The sequence below is a fragment of the Spea bombifrons genome, chromosome 5 (assembly GCF_027358695.1).
Source record: "Spea bombifrons isolate aSpeBom1 chromosome 5, aSpeBom1.2.pri, whole genome shotgun sequence".
Taxonomy (NCBI): domain Eukaryota; kingdom Metazoa; phylum Chordata; class Amphibia; order Anura; family Pelobatidae; genus Spea; species Spea bombifrons.
In genome coordinates, this window is record NC_071091.1 from 17,321,934 (window position 1) to 17,346,816 (window position 24,883).

General features: G+C 36.8%; 1 protein-coding gene across 4 annotated transcripts in view; it reads left to right on the forward strand.

The window, feature by feature from the left end:
• The window catches only part of DYNC1I1 (dynein cytoplasmic 1 intermediate chain 1), a 144,863-nt gene that overhangs the window by 8,001 nt on the left and 111,979 nt on the right, over positions 1–24,883 (forward strand). Inside the window, exons 2-8 of one of the 4 annotated variants that reach the window (XM_053468406.1) lie at positions 2,076–2,315; positions 6,287–6,403; positions 7,332–7,446; positions 8,209–8,299; positions 10,107–10,130; positions 12,421–12,480; positions 13,298–13,413. In XM_053468406.1, the coding sequence (XP_053324381.1) occupies positions 2,085–2,315; positions 6,287–6,403; positions 7,332–7,446; positions 8,209–8,299; positions 10,107–10,130; positions 12,421–12,480; positions 13,298–13,413 (754 nt within the window). In that variant the 5' untranslated portion in view covers positions 2,076–2,084. The remainder of the gene's footprint in view (positions 1–2,075; positions 2,316–6,286; positions 6,404–7,331; positions 7,447–8,208; positions 8,300–10,106; positions 10,131–12,420; positions 12,481–13,297; positions 13,414–24,883) is intronic. The other 3 variants (XM_053468407.1, XM_053468409.1, XM_053468410.1) reach the window with 3 other exon arrangements.

Consider the following 24,883-nt stretch of genomic DNA (forward strand, 5'->3'; position numbering starts at 1 on the left):
ACACAGTCTAACACTGTACACTGACATATACACAGTTTAACTTGTACACTGTCACCCACACATACTTATTCAAACCCTGTATACTGAAATGCACACATACAATTATTGTAACATTGTACACTGACATCCACACACACTCTCATTTTAACCAGGGATAGGCACAGACATTTTCACAGTTTCATCACTCCCCATCTCTTTCCCTTCTACATGTTCTTTTCTTTCTTCGTAACATGGTAGTACTGTGGTGGGAGCGCAAAGACTGTTCCTATAGACCTCTGTTTCAGTGCTTCCTCGTGGTGCAGGCAGATTCAGTGTTACGTACTAGGATACGACATCATAATCTAGCCACACATACCCATACATTAGAGACAATAACTAATGCAAATATTAACATGGCTTTGGGAAGATAAAAAATAATTTAATGTATTGCGAGATTAAATACTTTATGTTTATGTTTTTGCCGGGAAATATTCATTATTCTCTAATTAGCCTTGCTGTTACTAGGTAAGCATAGACATGATTGTTTATTTGTTTTGACTACAGAAAGAATTCTGTATATTTATGTTGCCTTAATTTCTGTCAGTCACAATTACATTTTGGATTCACGTGATACTGTGTGTTGAATACCTAGTATTAGTTGGTATAGATCTCCGGCAGATGGTGACATTAGTGTTTTGATCTAAGTTATCCTTTTTCTCATGATCCCACCCATACCAAGACTACAAGAACAACAACCAGCTTTCAGGGGAGCAGTAAGTTAATAAAGGGGGCAACTTCATAGCCAATAGAGATACAAATCATACAATTGATGAACTGACCCATTGACTGTATGTCATCTGTATGGTTTGTGGTAAACTACATAACGGACAAACCATTTTTATGACTGCAGAACTTTATGGTTTCTGCATTATCAACACACAAGTGTTGTGTTAAGACTCATCTTCAGTTTAAAATGTTCAGTTCTGTTGAAGTAATTGCCATATGCACCCTGAACCAGTTTCCTAAAAGGATGGCTGCTAAATGGAGGGTGACCTGACTTTATGTGTTTTGATGATATGATGTCTTCTCCACATCTTAATGATGGGTTTCAGCAAGCTCAGTAGTGTAATCAAACTTTGAGATCTCCTTTCCTACTTTTACAGCTTTATCTCTTTAACTATATATTGTTGTTTATGAGGATTTTTATATCTCTGTTTGTTTCTGCTAGAGCGCCTTTATATATCTAAGGGACATCAGTTAAGAATGATTCTTCATACAGCTTATTTGAATCCGATCAGATTTAGAATTTAAAAAAGAAAAACTAAAATGAGACTACTGTTCTGGGGTTCTAAGCTGTATATTCCCACCTTTAGGGATATTTTTATTGATATTATAATACAGTTTATGATTTTAGTTTTGCTTTTTTTGATTGTTTTAGTTCCCAATTATTGATCCTACCTCAATCATTCAAGCATATAGGTTTGGTGGCAGCTGTGTTTATGATTTAGAATTTGCTGGCATAGGTGGTGAATGCTGATTCATTCATATGGTGCCACTCAATTACATTCTTTTTATATTGCCTATTTCAACACTCTTGTTCCTCCTACTCCACTTATCCTTTCCTTGCATTATTGGTAATTTTTTATTGAAAAAAGGGGGTAGGGGAACACTTCTCGGTGTTGAAATAAACACAATAAAATAGTATATATATATCTATATATATATTTTTTTATTTTATTTTATTTTCACAAAACATAACAATAAGTCTATATGAATAACACTTGAGATTTATTACTGATCCATTGTATCTTCCAAAATAAATTTAAAAGAGCAGAGGTTTGTAAGCTCATATATTGTTCTATCAAAGTAGCACTGAGATTATCACATAGCCTGTTTTTATGGCTGAAGAATGATAAAGAATGTAAAATTCTGGATATATGTAAAACAACTAGAAATACTTTGTTCCTAAGAAATGAGAATAGATGCCAACATTGCCTTTAATATAAAAAATGTTTATTGTATGTTTTTAAAATAAAATAAAATGTGACTTCTGTCTGGCTAGCACTTTTCTCTTCTTTTTCTTGGTAAAATGCTAGAATTTTGTGATGCCCCCAAAAAGGAGAGTTCCCAAAGAGAAAAAAGATCTGAACAAGCCAGACAGTGCGGTGGCCCCCGCGTCTAGTGGCCAAGAAAAAGCAACAAAGTCACAAGAGAAACTAGGCCGAGTTGTGCCAGCAAAGGGGCGCGGGCGACGCACGAAAGAGGAGTTGGCAGAATCTGTTACTGCTTTACAGACTAGCTCTACAGCTGACACAGCGGGGCCTGAAAAACTCCAGGTAGGAAATTTAACATGTCAAAGAAAGCAAAAAAAGCAAAAAAAAAGTGTAACTCTATGTTGTTGAATTAGGAACAGAATCATATATGCTCTAGTTTTATTGCCCCTTCTGGACAGTTGCTTCAACTTTTTGCGGCTGCAAAGGTCTATCATGCTACTGATGACTGTACTGTAGCAAACCATGATCAAATGAACCTTAGGCTTCCATACTAAATGCGACGTTCCACATCATTAAATAAGGCAAATACATAGCTTGCACATGTTTAAGATTTTTCATTAACCATGACAATCACTAAAATCCTAGAAAAACCTTCAAAATGAAGTATAGTTTGAATATATATATATATACTCAAAAAATGACTTAAGCCTTATTTTCACCCTTTAATAACCAATTCTCAAACCCCATCAACCAGGCATGTTTGAGCACAGGTAAAACATTAAAATGGCTGACAACAATTTGAATCAGAAAGCGTTAACATTAGTATAATGTATCTCACAACTGGGAGGTTGTAAAGCCTGGATCTAGTCTCTAATATATGTTAGAAGAGAAAGTTCTTGATTTGAAGGACATCATAATAATTCCTGCAATCCAGGATATTGAGAAATACAGGGAGCGATCAGGTAGCTATGGAAACGGGATAGAGGTCTGCGTTATTGTGTAGGAGCCACATACAGACCTCTCTTGGACAAGCTGATGAATTAGATATCAAGTCAGCAGAAACAATAATGAAAACGACAATAATAAGCGATGTTATGCAAGATTATAATACGCCAGATCTGAACTACGTGATTCCATTTAGTCTGATAAACCATCGAAGAAAACAGAATGTTTTGGCGTAAACTGGGAAGGACTAAAGATTTAAAGATTAGGGTTATATTTGGAAATCATTCTTAGATTAATGTGAATAGCACTGAAATGCATTACATTTACTGATACTGCTTATAACATTCACATGTTATTTTAAAAGGTTTATTGCAAGGAGATCCCGACAGACAAATCTTTGTGATTCTTTTTTTTTACGACTATGCAATATAAAGTGTGAGTTCAGTATAGATTATATACGTGTAATTAGCTGTCACCGTTTCACAGAGTAAGTTAATAACAGTACATATAGATTCAGATAAGTTTATCAACAATGGGAGGGGGTCAGGAGTCAGCATTACTGCTTCTCATTATATATATATATGTATATATATATATATACATATATATATATATATATATATATATATATATATATGCAATGATGGTATTACTAATGGCAGTGGAGTGTTATGTGTGCTGCAAAGGTTTAGCCCTCCACAAGGGTTAAATCAAATAGGAAGCAAGACAATTAAGTACATTCATGGGGTATTGAAAGTTTAAGACTGCAAAGTGCACCATTGTGTATTAAGGTGTAGACTGAATGGCACCTCTAGGACCACAATGTCAGACAAGAAAATGGCCCTTTTACTTAGTTCCAGTGATAACTCGCATCAGATCTAACTCAGTGAAATGCTGTCAGGTTCTCTCAAGAGTGAATTGCGTTGTTGAGTTTGAGTGCTCAAAATGTGCCCCACGCTGTTGAGTCTACAGCAGCTGGATTTGCTGTTGAGTTTGTAGACAAAGTTGTCCATTTCTCGCCTCTTCAGGGTCAACTCCAATCCTCCTGAGTTGTTGAGTCCTGAGTCCGCAACTTATTTTTATTGCAACTAAATACAAGCTGGGAGTCAAACTGATTTGAGTCACCTTTGGTTCTGGATGAGTAGTCAGTTGACTTAATTAGGGTAATTAGGGTAATTACTCCAGTTAAGCCAACTTCTTAGTTGAGTTGGCCTCAGCAGCTTGACTGCTAGCTCAATTTATCTCAGCCTTTAGTGATCAGACCCCAGTGTGTTTACTTGGTACAGAATAATACTAAGACTGCCTGCCTTGTGGAAACATGGTTACTGGTTTTCACTTTGGTTTAGAACTGGCTTTCTGTTTTGAAAGGTATGACATAGGTATAATATTTTGGTAAGCAGCTTGTTCCGCAGCCACCCGGTTATCTGATACAGGTGTTGGATAGAAGTAAAAAGTCTCCAGGGAACTGGATTGTGCAGCAGGATTTTTGTTTTGTATATTCAGTTCATGTACTGATTCCCTCATAGTGGATAAAGTGGGGGATCATAATATCTGCCTATATTGTTGTGCAATTAGGATATATATATATATATATATATATATATATATATACTTGAAATGCAAATCTGAACTGTGAATATGAATATTTAACTTGTTTACTACCTGCCATATCACTAGAGCTGACATTAAATTAATTTATTCTACAAGATAAAAGCAAGAATTGTTTTGTCGCTGTCTAACTAATGATGGGTTGAGGGACAACAACAGCACAGAATAAACCACTTTTTTCTTTTTTAAATGCATGAATATCAACGGCTTTTGTAGATCAACAGATTTTGGAATAGCTTAATTCGATTAACCTTTTCTGCTTTACAAAACATGTCACCACTCATTTTAAAAACAGGGTAGAACCCAGGTGACTTTTAAGAAAGAAGGAAAGACAAACTTATTTCCTTAAATACAATCTGGTTATTGATGTGTAAGTAGCAGCAAGAAACAGAATTACATCATGGCTATTAGGAGACTGACAGTTTTGGATAATCCAAGAGAGTTTTAGTAAAATCATGGATTTATCCAATTGTAACCCTTTACCAATGACAAATTTAAAAGTTATCACCCCAAAAATATTTTGTATTTGGGACATTTATGTTTATTTTCCTGACATACTGGTGTCCCATCGTGGCTAACAGACATCCATGTAACAAACTCAACTAGAATACTTCACCTTTACAGGGAAAATGACCAGTGTCAGTAAATAAACGTTTGATCTAAGTGGGGTGGTTAAATTACATTTTTATAATTAATCTTGTTGACTGGAAATTCTAATAAATAATTTATATTCTTTCCCATTAGTTTTAATTACGCATTCACTTTAAATCTTCAGATGTTTATTGCTCTCAAAACTTAGAGGCAAAATCAATTCATTCTTTCTTGATAGGTTCTTTTTTTTCTGTAGAAATGACAGTAGGTGGCATGACATACATACAAATATTATATTATGACAGCCAAAGGTTTATAATTACCTAGTGTGAAGTCATGCTAGTACCCATTAGGGTGACTAATTAAAAAATCTGAGCAAACAAAAAAGAAATCACAAGAACTATATGAGTAATTAAATTGTATAATAACTACGATTGTAACAGTGGCTTGCTTAATGGACTTTAATGGAAACTTCCCAGACAGAGCTCTTCCTCTCTTTAGAGAGTGACTTCATGAAGACGTGGGGCTAACCATACATAAGGGTGAGCCCCAGAAGCCTTTAGTGGGTGAGAAGTGGGAGAGAACATGGTAGATTGTAGCTGTGGCTAAACACCAGTCTTCTGCCCAGAGAAAGAAAAAAATGACCCGAAGACCTAGGGAGCAAGGCTTCTCTTGGAGACTCCAGGTCAAACCCAGAGAGGTCACAGCTATGCTTGTTAGGGAATACATATAGATGTTTTCTGCTGTTTTCTATGGAAATCATTTCTTATTCTTGATTTCTTTACGGCACAAAATGCTCAGAGCTTTCTACGCAACCATCGGTCCATTGGCCCCAAGGCAACAACGTGTCTAATTCTGCTGTAGAAATACAAATAAAGTGGTAAAACAGATTTGTCAACAACCATGTACTATTTCTAGAAGCCTTTTAAGATAAAGCAAAACTGCTGGCAGAGCACAACATCTCTCATTATCTCAATTCTACATATAGCTGGGTGAGCCAGCCGGCTCTGCGCAGGCCCAATGCCTGGCTGGTGAAGGGTGGGAAAATCCAAACTAAAACAAAGTTGACTCCTGCTCACCCTCTGATTCAGGATTTTAATTCTCGCAATGTTGTATATTCGACCTACTAAGCGTGTAATGTATAATCATTTGTTTTATTTTGTGTGCAGGAAGCAACAATGTCTGACAAAAGTGATCTAAAAGCCGAGCTTGAACGTAAAAAGCAAAGATTGGCACAAATACGGGAAGAAAAGAAACGAAAGGAAGAAGAAAGAAAGAAGAAAGAGGTTTGTTTATATGATTTCTCCTTATATGATTACCTCATTTAAAAGGAGAGGTAAGGAGGCTGTGGTCTGAGTGGCGAATGGATGGGAAGAGTTAAGAAATAGATATAGGTGGAATTACATAAAACTCCTTTCGTGCAGAAAACAGATTTTGCCCCAGAGGATCACAATCCAGATTGAGCTCTTAGTTAGACCTGGGCAAGTCATCAGGCAAACTGGGCTAATACATGGTGGGCCAGTGGCCATTTGGTGCATGTGCGGTAAATTCTGTCCATTACTGTGTGGCTGCACGCTGCAAAAGTATAAGAGCGTAGCGTGCAGCTGGGTCTATGCCGCAGATGCCTCATGTATGTAATCTTATCGGCTGCTGGCCAATCTTAACCCTTTAAACAGAACATACAGTATAAATCACATCACTGGTTTAATTAGTGCATTTTGATGATACCTGTCTTTGTAGCCACCAGGGAGGCGTGTATTGTAGGACAGCAGCTAGGGGCTACCTAGGCTTGTTAGTTTACAAGGAGGAAATATGAAGCTGTTTCTCATGACATCTGCTGCCAATGACTTCTGTATTTATTTGTTACCAGGCATGTGTGAGGTTGTTCATGATGACATCACTGGCATACTTTTGTATAAAATCAGAACCTTGCATTTATATGGTCCATTAACATAACACCACACAGTACTGATTTCACACAACATGCACAACAACACATTCTGCAGCTAGGCATATATGACCATATTACATCATTGCTTTCACATGTGCTTCTTGAAATGTTGTTTGTAGTTTTGTGTCCCAGACCTGACTTGGAATGACTATACATGCAAGTAGGGGTAATGTGTATGTTAAATGTAGCTTCTCGTTAGGGATAACTAATACATGATGACTTGAGACAAGGGTCCACATCAGCTTTCACACTGGTTTATACAGGCAGAAATGCAGCAAAAAACTGAACCGATCCATGAAGATACAGATCTGGATCGCAAGAGAAGAGAAACAGAAGCATTACTGCAAAGTATTGGCATATCCCCAGAGCCACCTCTAGGTACTAACCTTAGTATTTCTTTATACTACAGTGTACATTATTAGTATGGTGCCCAGTCCACTTTTCAAACTTTGTATTACTTTTTTTTATAGTAAATCAATGTATTACATATAAACTCCTAAAATGACCATTGGTTTGTTGTCTTCTCATTTCATCAAGTTCCAAGTTCTTCTGGCATATTAGAGCGGACATCCCGTCTGTATTCGTGACATGTCTGTAGCCAGGCTAGGTAGTAGTAGCTCAGTACTGACAATTCCCTGTTTAATGCATAACACTTCTAATTTTGTAATGTTGATATTGAAGTTATTCAGATCCTTATTTACCTGGTTATTTCCCTGTAAAGTCTTCACATTATATGGTAAAAAACAGGCTTGTCACTGTTTTAAAGACGAAGCGATCTATAGATGCCATGATATAGAGAGTTTTAGATGATCTCACCTATGTAAATAATGCTGTTGAAGAGATAAATATGCAATGACTGGTACAGAAAAGTAAAAAAAAACTACTGAAACAAGCAACATTTGGCTATTTTTTAATGAGTCACTTGTTGATTTAGCAATTGTCGTTTTTTGTTATACCCATTTCTGCTATATAATGTTTAGTATCAAACTCATTTTCTCAATTCCCCTTTTATTTTTCCCGTGTATATAGTTTGTTTAGCCTGTTATGTTTCTTCTAGCTGCTTTTATTTTTTTGTACACTTGTGTTTTCAAGTGCAGCCGTTTTTAACCTGGTAAACCTGTTATCGTTTCCATTCCGTAGTCCCAACTCCTATATCTCCCTCTTCAAAATCAGTGAGCACCCCCAGCGAAGCGGGAAGCCAGGATTCCGTAGATGGCACGATAATGGGGCGGTAAGCCATATATCTGACAATATCACCAGTGCATGATACCATAACCATAATGAATGAAATCTGAAAGTGAACCTTTCACCAATAAAGTGACAGAGTGAACTCAAACGTTATAGAAAACTTACTTTTTTAGAACTTTATAGAACTAACTGTTCCATGGAGATGATGCCAGCAGAATGGAAGGCATAGTGCTTTACCAGTTCCCTGGACTCTGGTCTGATATCTAACGGAGAATGTATATGATTTACATTATTCAGTGCTCTCCTTCGAGAATAAAACAGAGACCACTGCAGAGTGAAAGTCGTACTGCTCAGATTAAAGGGCTATGGCACTATTTAATGTGTTATTCTTGCAATCTTCAGCTACGCAACCTTTTCCCTTCAAACTATTGCTGGAAGTAACTCATATCATGTTTTTATTGCATGCTACCCACCGGCAGTTCATTACAATATATAACGGACATGCCATCTTGTTCATGCCGACATCCACTGTAGATACAAGTGTGTCTAATTCAAGACAATGATCATTTAAATGCATTCCCAAATCATCACTTACATCAGTGCATCACCAGAACAAGCTTTGACAATGAAACAGTCAACTCCTTTATCTTTGAGAGTCCAAACCAATGTATTAAATTAATACAATATACGGTATATATATATATTTATTAGTCATATATCATGTTACTGTAAATGTATCGTAACATAATGCAGTAGTGAAAAGATTGAAATGAACCGTGTTTGTGTTTATCAATATTATAACAAATTGCCCGCACACAAGGAGACAGTTTTGTTTTTGGGTGAATTGTGGATGATTATCCTATAATGAAATAACAATGCAGCTGATGCGCCTATACAGTCCTATGAATACAAAATAGTACTGCCGAGTGATTGTTGACAAAACAAGGAAATTTCAATTGAAGGCTATTAAGTCTGTACTAACTGTGTCATCTCTTGATGATTCCAATGAATAAATATAAGACGCTGATTCAGTTGACAAATCTGGAGTTTCTGTCGTTGGACACTATCCAGCGTCCTCTATCTTTGCTCAACAAGCTGTTACCAAAATTATTATTTTGCAAACATATGGTGACCATGGCTGAATTAGATCTTTTTTCTACCTCATTATCAAATGAAAGCATGGTATAGTCTAGAATGTGTAGAAAATGAAGATTGACAGGTACTGACAAGTAAACGTTTCTTATTTGATGAAAACATTCATTTTTCCCCTAGAAGTCGGCTAATTCTGCCTTTCCTTGTAGCTGTTTTACACAAAGATACGACTTTTAGCAATACTTGGCCACACCATATTTTGTAATATTTCTTTAGTTATATGCTGCACTGGGTGTCTTCAGACATGGTCGGCACTGGGATCGCCAGCTTTTTCTAGGGCCCTATGCAAATTGTGTGTCCACCTCCCCCCCTGCATATGTTTGCTTGAAAACAAGGAAAATAAACTCATGTGGACCCCCCTACAAGCTCAGCCCCATAGCAGCCACCTAAATTATACAGTCATGCAGAATATGATGGTGGCATATAAATAATAATATTATTATTATTATTATTATTATTATTATTATTAATAATAATAAATAATAATACATTACCAATAATAATAAAATGTTTTATGATTTTTGTTTTTCATTTACATAAGATCCAGTAGCTAGCGTTTTATAGGAGAAGTAATTTTTAATGAATTGTTATGCAGAAGACTCTGTTAAATCTGGACCATACCATTAAACGTGTTCTGCATCTCACGTCAAGTTAATATTGTTGACTACTTCTAATAATAAGGCATTTCTATTTCCTAGGAATATGCAGAGTGGCCTGCTTGGGTAAGAATGCACTTGCGTTTTTTACGAATTATGCATTTGTTTGGAGATAAATATTTTCTGTAAAGCAGAATAGTGCTTTTAAAAAAGTGCTTTTACTAGCCAGTTCAGAAGCCAGCCCTCAAACGCTGGTGACCTGGACTAATGCCAAGACTGGCAAGGCTACTGAGTTACGCCAACCCCCATCAGATGATGAGAGCCAAAAAAAAATAATATATAAAAGGAAAATTTGCTGACTTAGGAAAAAAAATGGAATGGCAGGTTTCATCATGCAAAAGCTCCAAAGTTATTAAATGCGAAAACTGTGGTTTTGTAGTGTTTATATTAAAAAAGGCAAAGTTGCTTGTTCCGAAATAAAATCAAACTCTATTCATTTGCATTTTAAGTTAAATGAATCTGAGATTTTTCTTCTTTAACCTAAAGCCAGCAGCATTTAAAGTGCTAGATAAAACTTAATAGAATCAAACACTGATTTTATATTGCAATTATCTTGATTTACTTATTATTTTTCAAATGTGACACCAAAGACAAAGCCTTGGGCAGTCCATGCAACTATCTCTTCCTCTCCCATGATCCCATGATCCTAAAGTAAAGATTACAGCTGTCAGCCCAGTGTTGCAATTTATAATGAAAGCCATTGTCATTAAGAGGCAAAGATGAAAATGATTTGAAGAAGCAGGATGGCAGACCCTACATTCAGCTAAAAAAATAACAGATATTTTTAATACTCTTACGTAAGTGAAAATAAAACGGTATGTTATCACGGGTTCAAGAATTAGGATCTGGTATAATCAGGAAAGTGACTGCTTTAATAATGTACCCCATAGAAAGTACACACATAGGAACATCCCAAAAAAATGACATTGGTGTATCATATAGGTGTCCACGTATAAGGACAGTTCATATGCAATGCAAATTACCTCCACACTAGAGAACCAACAACACAACAATGAGAAAAAAGAGGACATGCCCTGTGCCATGCAGACGGGAACATGCTGGGGATGAGAATTGGCCCAGCCGTCAATCAATCACGCAACGTGCAGTCGCAAGCTACAGTCTTACATAAGCTGGCGAGACCATTGCAGCATTTAGATGCATGTATTGATGCACGTTGAATGATTGGAAGGAAAGTAGAAGATACTGGCACACTAGACATTTGCCCATAATTGACCTACCTCTAAGTCAGTTTCCCACACCACTCTGGCCAACAAGAAAGGCAGGCTCTTCGGCTCTCGTTGCTTGCTTTGTTTAAATGCTACAAAAATGTCAGCCCCCCCACCCCCTGGTCAGAAGGCCACCAGTAGACTTGGATCTTCCCAGAGGACCGGAGCTAGACTTTGGAACCTTGGCTTTACCCCCGCTGAAGAAAGACGGCCAAGGAGCAAAAGAAAGTGACCAAGACCCGTTATGCTCTCCAAAAAAGTATTCATCCTTGGGCATGCCACATGATCCACTGTGGTATTTCCAGAGATGCAATAAAAAAGCTCAAAAAAGAAATGTAATGCATTTGCACTGTGCACTCCTAAAAACTGTTAAGGGTTCTTCCTAAGAGAGAAATACAGTAACAATTTGCTGTCCATGCCTATTAATTCTAACAATGTTTTAGTTTTTTGCGTTTTAGATCACATTTTAGATCTGGACAGTCCTAATGAGCTTTTTTAGTCTGATATGCTAATGGTATTCTTGTTCACATTAATAAAAAATAAAAAATAACAAAAAGTTTTGATATACTTTAGGGGATGACTTCGGTTTTCCTGTTCCTTGATTGAGCTACTTTCAAAAATGCAATGGAAACATACATTTTTATCATTATTGTATGCTGTCGTTGTATTCGTCCACAAATTCTTAATTACTTTTTTTTTAAATTCAATACAAGGTTTAATCAGGACTTGCTGTGGCAACAGAATTTTTTTATTTTCGCCAAATACTTTTAACTTTCTGTACAACATAGCAGCCCCTTCCCCCATAAAATAAAACATTCTAGGTCGTCCAAAAGCCTACTGTTTATTTGTTTGAGGGAAACTAAGTAAAGAGACCGCATCTTAGTCGATGGACTGATATTGGTTTGTACCTGGAAGCTGCTCTGCATCATTGGGAAGTTTGGTATTCATACATTGTACATCATTCAAGCTTGCATGAGCTAATTCATGTATTTTTTTATATGAACATGCTGGCAAAGTTATGACACCGACCTCTGAATTTAGTAATGTGTAATAGTAGCTGGTAAATATGTTTATGTAATAACTATGTTTATCTTTTCTTGGTCCCTGTCTGTTTCACGGAACATGCACAGGACCCTGCAATGGGACACGGATCCTTCTGTGTTACAGCTTCACTCCGACTCCGAGCTTGGGTACGTTTGCACCTGTGTATGTATACCATTTAGTCATTTAAACAGAAAGCAATGGAAGTATATACAAAAAAGAACATTTAATGTTTTACAGTATGGTAAACAGATGAGGTGGTAGATGGCTAAAAGGGTCCTTCTTATGTCTGGCTTTCTCATTTTGTTTCAATAAAAATAAATTATACCTGGAACTACCATGAAGCTTTGGATTCCTGTTGGGTATGATGACATGAGAGCACTTCCAATGGTCATCATAAAGTATGAATGTATCACTTTTTTAAAATAACAGTTTGTTATAATGTTGGACTATGTTACTACTCAATCATATCAATCATACACCAAGTTACAAACAAATATCTTCTAAAAAGCTACTATAAAATCTTGCTACTATACACCCTCAAGCATAAAACACATGCTCAGTTTAGAATTACATTTCTGCCTTTCAGGAAAATTGACTGTTATTTTGTACTTTTTGCGTAATACATGCCTCCTCTCTGCATATTATATGTAAGATTTTCAGATAATCCAGCTTCTCTGTAAGATTTTAGGATAATCCAGTTTGATCTTTAAGAATCCAATAATATGAATTGCACTTTAGACAAAATTCAGCTCAATGTTTCAGGTTTGCAATTAAAAAACCCTCTTCTTCATAGGCTTGATGTAGAAATTGTCAGGGCTTAGCTGTTGTATCATATGATATTATAAAGTATATGATACTTATCTACCTTGGACTAAATATTATATGCCTTATTAATATATAGACCTAGAATGTTTATTTATTTTTTAGAAAAGTGTTACTGTAATTATGTTTTTTTTTTTCTAGAAGAAGATTTACGAAGCTCGGAGTATCAAAGATCACCCAAGTTGACTTCTTACCTAAGGAAGTGGTTACATATTCAAAGGAGACGCAGACCCCAGTGACATCCCACCAAGTTGAAGGTGACTTTAAACTTTTTTTTGTGATATCTGTTGCAACTCACTGAGATTCATATGCTGTATGAGTTTTGCCTTAACCAAGGAGAGATAAAGTGTTTTTAATATAATGAGAAATTTAGACATACAGGGGATAGCCCTAAGGCAATGCAAAACTGAGGACTGAGCAATGTTTGAATATCTTATGGCAGGAAAATGGATCATATCTGACACAAAATTGAATTGTAAAGCAAATCACAGCAGATTATTTAACCATTTGAATTTGGAGTTCCTATGCTTAATGGGTTCCTCACAATAGTTTTTCTTTCCATACAAAACTCTAGATTTAATGAAGATTTATTGGGTCTTGACCGCCCTCTAGTGGGATTTGGAATTATCTTTCAAATGCTAAGGAAAACATGATTAATAATTTAATAATAATTACAAATTTGGTAGGACCTGAATAAGTGGCTATTGTATGCACAGAATCAGTAAAGGAAAACTAAAATAAACCAATAATTCATCCTGTATATTGTAGCATTCATAGCAATAATTCCCAAAGCTTGTCATTAAATTTTGTAAATACATTAATATACACCAACCATACTAGACTGAGACCAGTGCCCGTGTATATACATATAAAGAATGAATGAGAATGTTTCCATTTATCCACTTGCCCTTTTATAACTTACCCACTTAACTCAATTGTCTTGCATCTTTGTCTTTCTTTATCCACTGGACTAACATCAACACATATTTGTCTCTATGTGATTACATCCCTCTTCTACAAATGTTCTATAGCTCTCCTTTGTATTAGAGCGTGTCTATCTGACCTACTGCACCTCCCCACTACCCCAGATGGGGGAAATTCCAAGGCCTACTTCTAGTTAATCAGCTCTTCTCTACCTATACCCCATTTTAGAAAACAGATTCTCTTTTTTTCAGTACTGCCCCTACACTCATGATGCTCTAATCTATTCTTGCTAGCTCAACATCACAAAAGACTGAACTGTCAGAAGCCCTCTCTTCTTAGATCCAACATTTCCGTACTACTCACTAGAGCCTGGCACCAGTAAAAAACGTCGGGATTCACACATCATTCACACAAGTCACAACTAGCATGTGAAATCACTCTTGTCCTGCATGCATTACTCTGACTTGCCTTTCCATCTTCTTTTACTGTGTTTCTTCAACCCAGCCCTGTTTGAATACCTCTGCCAGTTACCGTTTTTCCCCACGCTCCCCTGTATAAGATGCACCTTAATTTTGGGGTCCGAAATTAAAAAAAAATGTATTACATAGTTATTGAACTCAAGTTTTATTTATCATAAAATTCATACTCATCATCCTCATCACTCCCATCCATTAACTGCCCCTAAATTAACCCTAAAGACCCCATTAACCAAAACTGGCCCTAAATGAACCCCTACCTCCCCTAACTTTCAGCAGCTCAAATATTAATGTTATACTTACTGTTAGACGAGTTGCTGGGCCATGTGGACGCTATAAGAAAAGGGGCGGGGCCAATTGTCAGTGTGACTGCAGGGAGGGACTGTTGATAAGAAAGGGGCAGGGCCAATTGTCAGTGTGACTGCAGGGAGGGACTGGGAAATAGTAGCAATCTACAACCACGGTATAAGACGCACCTAGTTTTTAGACCCCACATTTTTTAAAAAAAGTCTTATACATGGGGAAATACGGTAAATATATATCTATCCCGCCATCATTACATGCTATCTGATTCAGAAGTTCATCTTCAAGAAGCCTCAAGACCAAAGGGCCCTCAATAACACCGACCTCCAGATATATCTGCAGTTATCTCCAGATACTTTCCCAATCACTCGCATTGCACCAATTCCGGAAGCAGACAAATTGCTCTCATCTGATTCCTCTTTGAAACCTGGGCCTCTCTCAGTATTGACATCAATCTTAGGCCACAAAGTGCCTTCACCCCTCTATTCCACTATACCTCTTTCTAGACTGCGTGCTTTCACAACACTTTCCGTACATGTATTTATGTATATAACCATGTATTTCAGGCAAGGAGTTGGGCACTACATTTACACAATAAAATGTACAGTTTGTGGCAAAGCATATTTTTTTTCTAAACTAGTATATAAGATCAAAATATAGCTCTTTCTGTTTTCATAGACTTCCTCCTACTGCTGTCCTGCAAATTTCCTGAGGATGGCAGCAGAACTCAAAGAAAACATGCATTTTGAAAGATCTAAAAAAAAATTGATACAATGCACATGTGTTCCTTAACATCATACACGATACACTTATTGTTCAAGAAGTAGAAAACTTTTGGGGAGAAAATAATGATTATAGAAAACCACTCACTCTCTTTTCTATGTATAACAGATGCAATCGGCATTAGATTATTAATGAAGCTCAGATTGTGATAACAAAGAATTGAAAAACATTCTAAATATAATCTATTTAAAAGTATTTTAATGATATATTAATATTATATTCATATGTACAGTTCATATACAATATAGAAAACTGTCATGGGGTATTAACTCCTGGAACCATATAGATGAGTCATAGTTGACCAGAGGTGCAATATTTCTTTGTCCTAACCCATCTTTAGAATATTTATTCTGCATCTGATACAAAATTAATTTGTAGCTGCTCATCTTATGCCACCATATGAGTAAATACCTTACTAGTTAGGTAAAGGACATGTGTAATAGAGGCAACGATTAAAGTCATAGTGGCTGCAGTGTTCAGAGGATATACATGCAGAAGAAAGAAACTTGCTGTAGGAGGACAACATCTTGATCCATGAATGAGTATTGTATTCCTGCATCACGCAATCCAAAATATGCTACAATAACACGACACATGACGGGATGTTATGAGACGCTGCAGTGATCCCAAGAAGGCTGTAAGACTGTAGACAGCTAGTTACACATGGCCAATGTGTGACGGTGGTCTTTGCCAGCAGACTGTATAGGGAAAATTACTAACCATCTGACTGTGCCAAGAGACACATCCTCAAACTCACGTTGAAGCTTAGTGAAGGCTGAGACGTATTAATGGTGTTGGATGTTCGATCTGCTGTTGTTGGTGGATTCATTCTTATATACTGAAGAGAAATAACTGTTGAAAAAATGTTGGAAATATCGGTGAGATCCTGTCCTCAGCTGACATTTTCTTACAGTCATTTGCATGTAAATCACTGTAAAATTAGTTAATAAAATAAACACAAAAACATTGTGGACTGGTTATTTGTTTATAAAGTATTTGGGTAAATTATATCTAGAGTGGAGTCCCAATTTAAGTTTCAAATTTTAAGTGAATACCCAGTGGCTACAGGTATAACCACAGTAAATAATTTTTAATAATGTTATTTTAATGTTATTTTGCCTAGAGGCAAACTGTTGTGTTAAAGGGTGGTAGAACAACAGTAGAAAAATTGACCCCAAAAGCACACACCTGATTTTTTGCTGAACAATATCGGGTTTGTCACGAGAAATGTTTGCCCAGAGTTGGGTATAAGCCATGATATTTTAAATGAGCTTACGTTTGATGAGCTGCCCAAAGCTCTAGCTGTCCTCCTAGGACACTCGTCCTCTCTGTTTAGGTCGTACTCTTAATCTGAGGTTTCTTCACTTAACCTAGAATTGCAGGTGAATTAAGTTACCTGCTTAACTATGCGACATGAAGGGTGTACACTGTGGACTTAATCTTCCATGGAGAGCAAAGCTGACCCTTATTATATTTTGATTTATATAACACCATAATATTCCAGAGTGCTGTGTAATGGGCAAACTGTACAGGGTTAGAAGGACACAAATAAAGCATTTGGGGAGTGTCGCTCAAACAAGCTTCTAGTGCATAGTGTATTGTGTTGATCATTGGTACTTTGGTGCTTTGAAATCTCAACTTACCTGAAACTCAGTATTTTGTGATTAAACATGTCTGCTTGGACATAGTTATTGGCAGTAGAAGGCACTAGGCAGTGAGCCAGTCTTTCAAGATCGTTGCCACAACCATCTCCTTGCAATTAGTCAAATATACTAATGGCACTCGGTTTGTTTACATACGATGTACATTTCTAGTTCATATGTTTTATACACAGCTCCACGTAACTAGAAGAATTTGATCTCTCGCAGTTTATCAAAGACTCAAACATATGAAATAAGAATGTGCTTATTTATGTTACACCAAGTATCTGAACGAATAGAAGTTGTAAGACTTGGATGCAAATGCTTATTTTTTTCTCCACACTCTAATGAGTGGAAAATATTCAGTGTAAATCACTAGTGGACATTCCCTAGGATCTGTGATTTCCTCTTAAAACTTAATTTGAATTTAAACATATCTTTCAGTTTTCAAAATCACATGGGACTCGTTTCTGATACCTGTTAAAAAGAAGATTTCTGCATGTCAGAATGCAAAGATGGAGAACCTACGGCTCATGGGCTTTAGGTTATCACAGCATTGTGGGAATTTTAGTCTACAACAGCTGGAGAAAATGGCAAACCCATACAATGTGATACATAGATCTCAGGAAAATGAATTCCACCTCTCATTTGTATCTCAGCTCCAAAAAAGCCAGCTTGGGAGACCTGTGTTTCATCGCCAGAGATAATGGTCCAGATTTGGATGCATCCTGTGATTCAATTTTTACCATTTTCTTTTCGCGCCATACTTTCTCACAGTATGGTGACTTACACTTTTTAAGATTTGAAGAGTAGGCAATTACATATTTAAAATATTTACTTGCTTTAAATCGATATATATGTAAAAGCCCCACAAATAACATGGTTACACAATTAAGGATGAAAATAAAATGTTAATATTAACCATTCCACGATATTCCTGTTCCTGCTTTGAAATGGTGGAAATTAAGTTCCTTCAGGACTACAACACTTTATTGCTTCAATTAAATGGCCTCTTCCACAGATCTAAGATATGGGAATCGAAGAATGTGGGACCTCTTAAATTTTAACGTTAATGCAACACCAGTTGTCCACCCACTCCTCTTACCCCCCACTTTTTCCTAAACATCTTCATAATTTCTCTTTCTTGGTAGCGTTATATAAAAAACATAACAAAAAAATATATATAGTTTTTTATTTTATTCTTTTCACAGATTGTCTTTGTTTCCATTTGCCAGTGGAAGAGTTAGGTAGCACCTACAGAGTTCTTATAACATATCTGATTATGTTCTGGTGCATATTTAAGTCTTATATTACTGTAATTTTACTCTTTCTCATAATATAAAGGACAAGTTTATTACCAAAGTGTCAAACTTGAGTCATTTCTGCAAAATCGATTACCAGTAGGTGGCTTTCCTGATTGCATAAAGGAATGATACTCCATTGGTTATGCAATGGATGTAATTAAAATTCATTTGATTAGTACATTTTAACATTAACATCTTCTGGCAGCTTTGTAACACCAGAAGGTCATATAAAACTAGTAATATTGTATTAACTTGGCGTCAAGGATAGCTCCTGGTGGTGCTAAGGAGCACTTGGATGCTTCAACATTCAAAGAGCTATCTTTTAACGTGTTCCACTTTTTTACCACAAAATTCCCATGTAGTGCCTACTTGAAATTCTGTAATTTAGCCAATGTTTCTGTAAGATATGCATTCCCACATCATTTTGTGAGAAGCCTGGGTTTTACTGGAGTTACTACGAAAGTAGGAAGGTATGTGGTATTTGCGATAACTCAAAAGAAAACAAAGGGGTCTATTCAATAGATGTTGACTTGGCAAAAAATGCAAGTTTTAGTGGAAACTTGCATTTGCACTTGAAAACTGATGGCAGGAGAGTCAAATTGATTGAAAAAGCAACTCTTAGATTCATTAACCCAAGGGTTCCAACTGGAAATCAGTTCAAGCTTTCATAGTTCCGTAAGATAAAGTCCTGGGCTGCTGTATTGGCTGTAAAGCAAGAGTAAAAGACTATGCCGTCAGTAGGAAGCCGGTGCCTGCTCTGTGTTTTGCTCGTTTAACACAAATAAGTAAATCCAAATGAAGAAAGAAACGCGTCTGAAATAAAGGAAAGCGCGAGTGCCAGACCTGTTGCTTTCGTTATTTTACCTCTCTTAGTTCACCTTAAGTGAGAAAGTCAAGTGTCCTTGAGTTAACTGCAAAGCAAGAAAAAGAGAATTTGATGGCAGATTAAAATAATTTAGCCCATCTAGTCTGCCTGTTTTTCCTGCTATAAAAGCCTCAAAACGTATTTGGTCCTTGGAATTGCCTCACGTTCATTATAGAGTTATGTCTGACCCAGGCATCAATACAATTTTGTAAGCAAGGTTGAACCCTTAAGAAAGGAAAAAAAAAGTATATAATATTTTAGTTTAGACCTCCTGATCTATCCATTTGTAGTAATTCTTTACTGCACTTTAGCTCTTATAAATTAGTATCTTTATAGTGATTTCCCAGTTTTTATTTTCATATTAAACTTAGTGAACAGAAGTAAATTATAGATACACACCCAAACATCTAATTGCAATCTACTTTCTCACAGGCTCCCTGCTTATGGTCAACATTTTCTTGGTTTTTGTCCAGAATTGAAACATAATACACGATGTTACATTTACAATGTCCAAATTTCAAATCCACTGGTTGATGAATAGGGCCATCATCTCCAAATGTGCTCCTTCTCAGGGACAGTGAGCTTCTTTTATTAAGATGATTGGTCATTCATAAATATGTACATTGGAACTTCATTCATTGAATATAGGCAGCTAGTCAGCCAAGCAGCAATCATTGGCCGAGCAATCGTCTACCACGCTGCAGCTGTGGACATTATTTCATTTGTGAGAACGAACAAGCAAAGTGGTTATTATTATTGGAATCCAGAACAGGTGATCTACAAGATAAAAGAGAATCTTACCGTTATATGGCATTGAATGCACTTGCAGTATCTAGGAAGCTTTGGGAATGATTGCCATGTGGGATCCCCGATACCCTGTTATAACGATGGGTTCCTCTGCTTTGACTCTCGGCTGCACCCTGGATAGCTGTTTATCTACCCCAACTGCAGTTACACCTCTGGGGAGTCTCACCATTTATTAAGAGCTACAGTACCTTTACTAGTACAAAGTGGGCACGTTTATGTTATCACAAACTATACAGACAGCACATACATTGCACACTATAACACATGACATTCAACATATTACAGCTGACACAATTTGAACATAAAGCTAAGTAAAAGCACTGTCCAGTGACAGACCATCCTATTCTACTCACAATATTAAATATCTGATATAAAAGCTTGACCGTTCAAGGACATTGATAGTTTGTTAATATTCATTGGTTTTCATTAATATTATTATTTTTATTTTACAAAAGACAAAGCATACACATACGATTAAACATAAGACATAATCTTGATGTGGCTGAAATCAGTGCCAAGAACAGTGGCTGCTGTGGAACTGTAAATGAGAATTCAAAAAAAGCTATTATTAATCCCCTTACTAAAGGGATGTATGCAATATAGCGGCATACTGTGAGAACACTGAAAAAATGGATAGCATTATAATGAAAGGAAAAATAAATACTTGATCTATAAATAAAAAAAATGCAGGTAATACATATATTTTTTCTTATTTTCTGGGGTAATATGTACAGGAAAAAAAAGACATTGAACAAAACAGTGATGACATTGTCAAGGTTGGTGGCAATAGGAGCCATATGTGGGGTTTCCACATACCCGGCATTTTATCAGCAGTGCCTTTGAAGCAGTAATAAACCTGCAGAAGCTGTTACAAGGCCAGTGATTTTCTCCAGGTACACCATAAGGGGCGACGCTAAGGAAAAAGGTTAAATCGTTCCTAATTCCAATACTGGGCATTAATTACTTACAAAATAAAAAAGCAAAATACAGAGGTTCATTTGTTTGCTTTATTGAAAATACTTTATGGTGATATAGCGTATCCATTGAAGAGCCAGGGTCCTCATTGACATATCATTGTGTCGTGTGGATAGGCAGTGAGTTTTTCAATCATTAGGAAGTGCCAAATGTGATGGAGCTGTGAGTAAATTTTGACAGAGTTCGACTGGCACACAATCTGAAGGTTCAGTAGATACTTAATCAGTGACATATTCTGGGGTGGCATGTCCAGGGAGACTCAGGTTACTACTCAATGGGCTGGTTAAAAGGGAGGTCCCTGATCTCCTCTACTGGCCTGTTAACACTATGGAGGCGAAGTTCTCTATATTTTGCTTTCCACGCCTTTTTTAAAAGTGGGGAGCTGGGTTATGACATCATAGCCAGACTCCCAGAAGTAAGTGTTGCTTCCCGGGGTCCTGCTACTGGTGGGTGGGCAGCTGCCCGCAGAGTGTCTGGGGTTTTGTCTTGGGGTACCCCAAGAGACCTATACTTACCCATCGTCTGCACTCTTTAGGATCCCGCAGGATGATCACTGGGGTGAGGCTATTGCATGGTTCTGATGGGCGGTCTTACAATTCCGGAAATGCGCTCTGATGGCACCCTTTTGAGGTCTTTTATTGTGAACTGCATTCAGTATTGCTGGATCTTCGTGTTTTTGACCCTTTGCTTGCCTGACCATTCATTTGCATAGCGGATTTGTGCTTCTACTTGTCCTCTACGCATACCAGTTTGGCTTGTCTGACTACCTGACCTGTGTGCTGACCCTTGGCTTGTACAACTGTCCACTACGCGTACCAACACAGCTATCCTTTAAATCTATCCTACGTTTGTCCTCGAACCTTGCATTCACCACTCAGTACTTACCTGCTTTCACTGAGGCCTCCTTACTGTTTGGATCCTCTAAGCCCTAGTTTTCCCCAACAGAGGGCTCTGCCTCTTGTTGGCCGCACTCCAGGCAGAATAACATCTGCGCTAAGCGCCTCTGGTGGGGGCAGACATGACAGGAAGGATAGTGGTGCAGATGGGGGAGGCGAAGGTACATTATTATCTATCTATCTATCTATAAAATGATTTGTGCTGGCTTGTAACACTTACTGTTTTATAGCTAACGTATAGTTAAAGATAATTTATTCTGTAGATTTCTTTACCCACTTTCTTGGAAGATGGCATATGTTGGGATATGAGTCTTGAAAGCTTTGTAATGGTCACATCATGATTTTCCTTAGCAAATTCTTCTAGTCCACACTTTCAGAGCATCTGCTTGCCATGTGATTTCAAATTCTTGTTGAAATAATTGATTATACTTTCTAACCGGAGCTTCCGGAAGCCTGATCAGAATTAATATTGTTGTAGGAATTTCCTTCTAGTAGAACGCCTGTATTTACTAGAAAGTACATGACAGTGTTTGATTGGACATTGCCTTTAGCTATTCTTAGGAAGCAAGAATCCCCGAGTTACACTCAAAATACTGATTCCCCTATACCAAAGGGAACATCTGCAAACGCGCAGATTGTTCATCATGTAAAAACCTTGTATTGATTAAAAAGGCATGTTAAAAATCTTAATGATCTCATTATTAATCTCTGCCACCTGTTGTGTTTCGAAATAGTCATAAAACTTTTATACTGGCAAAAATTACTGTTTTGGGCAAGATTTAATTTAGATTTAAAAAATACACATATATATTTTACGTTTATTTGTTAGAAAAAGCCAGCAAAAAAGGAAAATCAGCGCACATTTGCAATATTTGAAGAAACCAAAAAAATGATCTTGCTCTTCCCCATTTCTAGTAAATGAGCCTTAAATGCGTTAAAAAAAGAGAGTAAATGAGTACCAAATAAATGTAAATTATGCACAAAATGAAAAATTAATTGATACAAAGAGCTTTATTCTATAATTGCGTCCCGGTACTATGCATAGTTTAATTTGTGAGATGAAATCTTCCTTTAGCCAACCTGCAACTAATGGTTTTGTGAATAAGCCCTTTAACAAAATGTAACTTTCTGAAATATAACATTAAGTTATTAAAAGCATCCAAAAAAATGTGTAAAAACTAAAAACATTACCATAGGTAAACAATCCAACATGTACAACATGATGCAGAGCACAAAAAATATTTCAACTTCGTTCTTATATTAGCATGATCATGGTTAAAAACGCTTACAGAACTGTAATTACAGAAGGGAAACCGTAATTCAGGAATGAGTAACATATATTATTTTATCCGGCTTGCGGAACCTCAGTACTGTAAGTTGATATACAGTAAAGTCAAAATGAGTATAAAAAATACTAGTGCTTCAAGTTTAAAGCAGCCACGTCAGCTTGGCTAAGAGATGTCCAGAGCAGAGAGAGCCAAACCAGAAGAGGCCACGGGATCTGGCAGAAGCATACTGCTGACACAACACTGATTTCATTCACTAGATAAATATCAGTTACAGGCCTCAAAGATATTCTCGAGTAATTGTCCGCTGTCCACCGAGTTGGACAAATGTCTTCTTGGCAGGGGTACAAGCCCAATTTTACTGCCTCTCTGTACAAAGCCAAAATCATTTTGCTTGCTGGAGCCTGAAATGTCATTAAAAGGAGCTTCAGTGAAGTGGGCATGTGTTTACTCATGTGCAGTGGGACTCGTTTGCCACGTTAACAATATTAAAGCTGTAATTATAGGCAGTGAACCAGATATGTACACCAGCAGCATAGGCTGGGCAGGATATGATTGCTCTGGAAACTACCCCTTGCAGTAGGTTATAAGTTTAAAGGGTTGGGATGTTGCATTTTTTTAATTATGCCTTACATGTTTTTCATTAAAAAGTTGTACTTTTATATTTTTTGTGTTTCCGTTTTAATTAATGTATATTATAGATATACCAAGTAGGCCTTCAAATTGCACACGCATAGTAACATGCTCTGATGCATTAATGAGGTATATTTTATAGGGGATACACATTATGGTTCAACAGCTGGAGTTGAGTTACAAAATTACTAAATAAAGAAGCGGTAGACGTTAACACAGTGAGGAAACATAAATATGCATGGTATAGGCCTCAAAATAAGACGAGACCTAGGACCGATTAAGGTTTACTTCACGGAACAACGGCCAGACAAAACGGACCGATGCTTAAATCTGCTGTAAAATTCTATGTTTCTACCCAAATGTGCTCCACGGCCATTGAATTTCAGATGCCATTTTAATATTTTAACACCACCTACCAGATACCTCCTAAAATTTTAAATGAGGAAAGCGTGACACTTATGTTTAGGAAGCGTGGTAAAAAGTGTGGCCAGAGGCTTTTTAAAGATGTTTGGTAACAGGCCTCAACTACCATACTTCGGCAAGATGGCATCAATGATGTATGCATTTCCTGAAACATCAATCACACTGACTGCTACTCAAAGGCAAGAGGCAGTGCTAAGAATATTTTACAATTTGTTTATGTTTTTTTTTTTATAATGATAACTCTTTCTTGTATACAAGGGTCATCATTAGTAACAAATACCCAACATGTCTGGCAGCAAAGGTAATACTTTTTAGAATAGGTGACTCTACTAGAGCACACTGCGGAAGTTCGATGTCACAGATGTGGAAAGACTAAAGAGGAGGAATTTAACAGATTAAATCCAAAATTTTG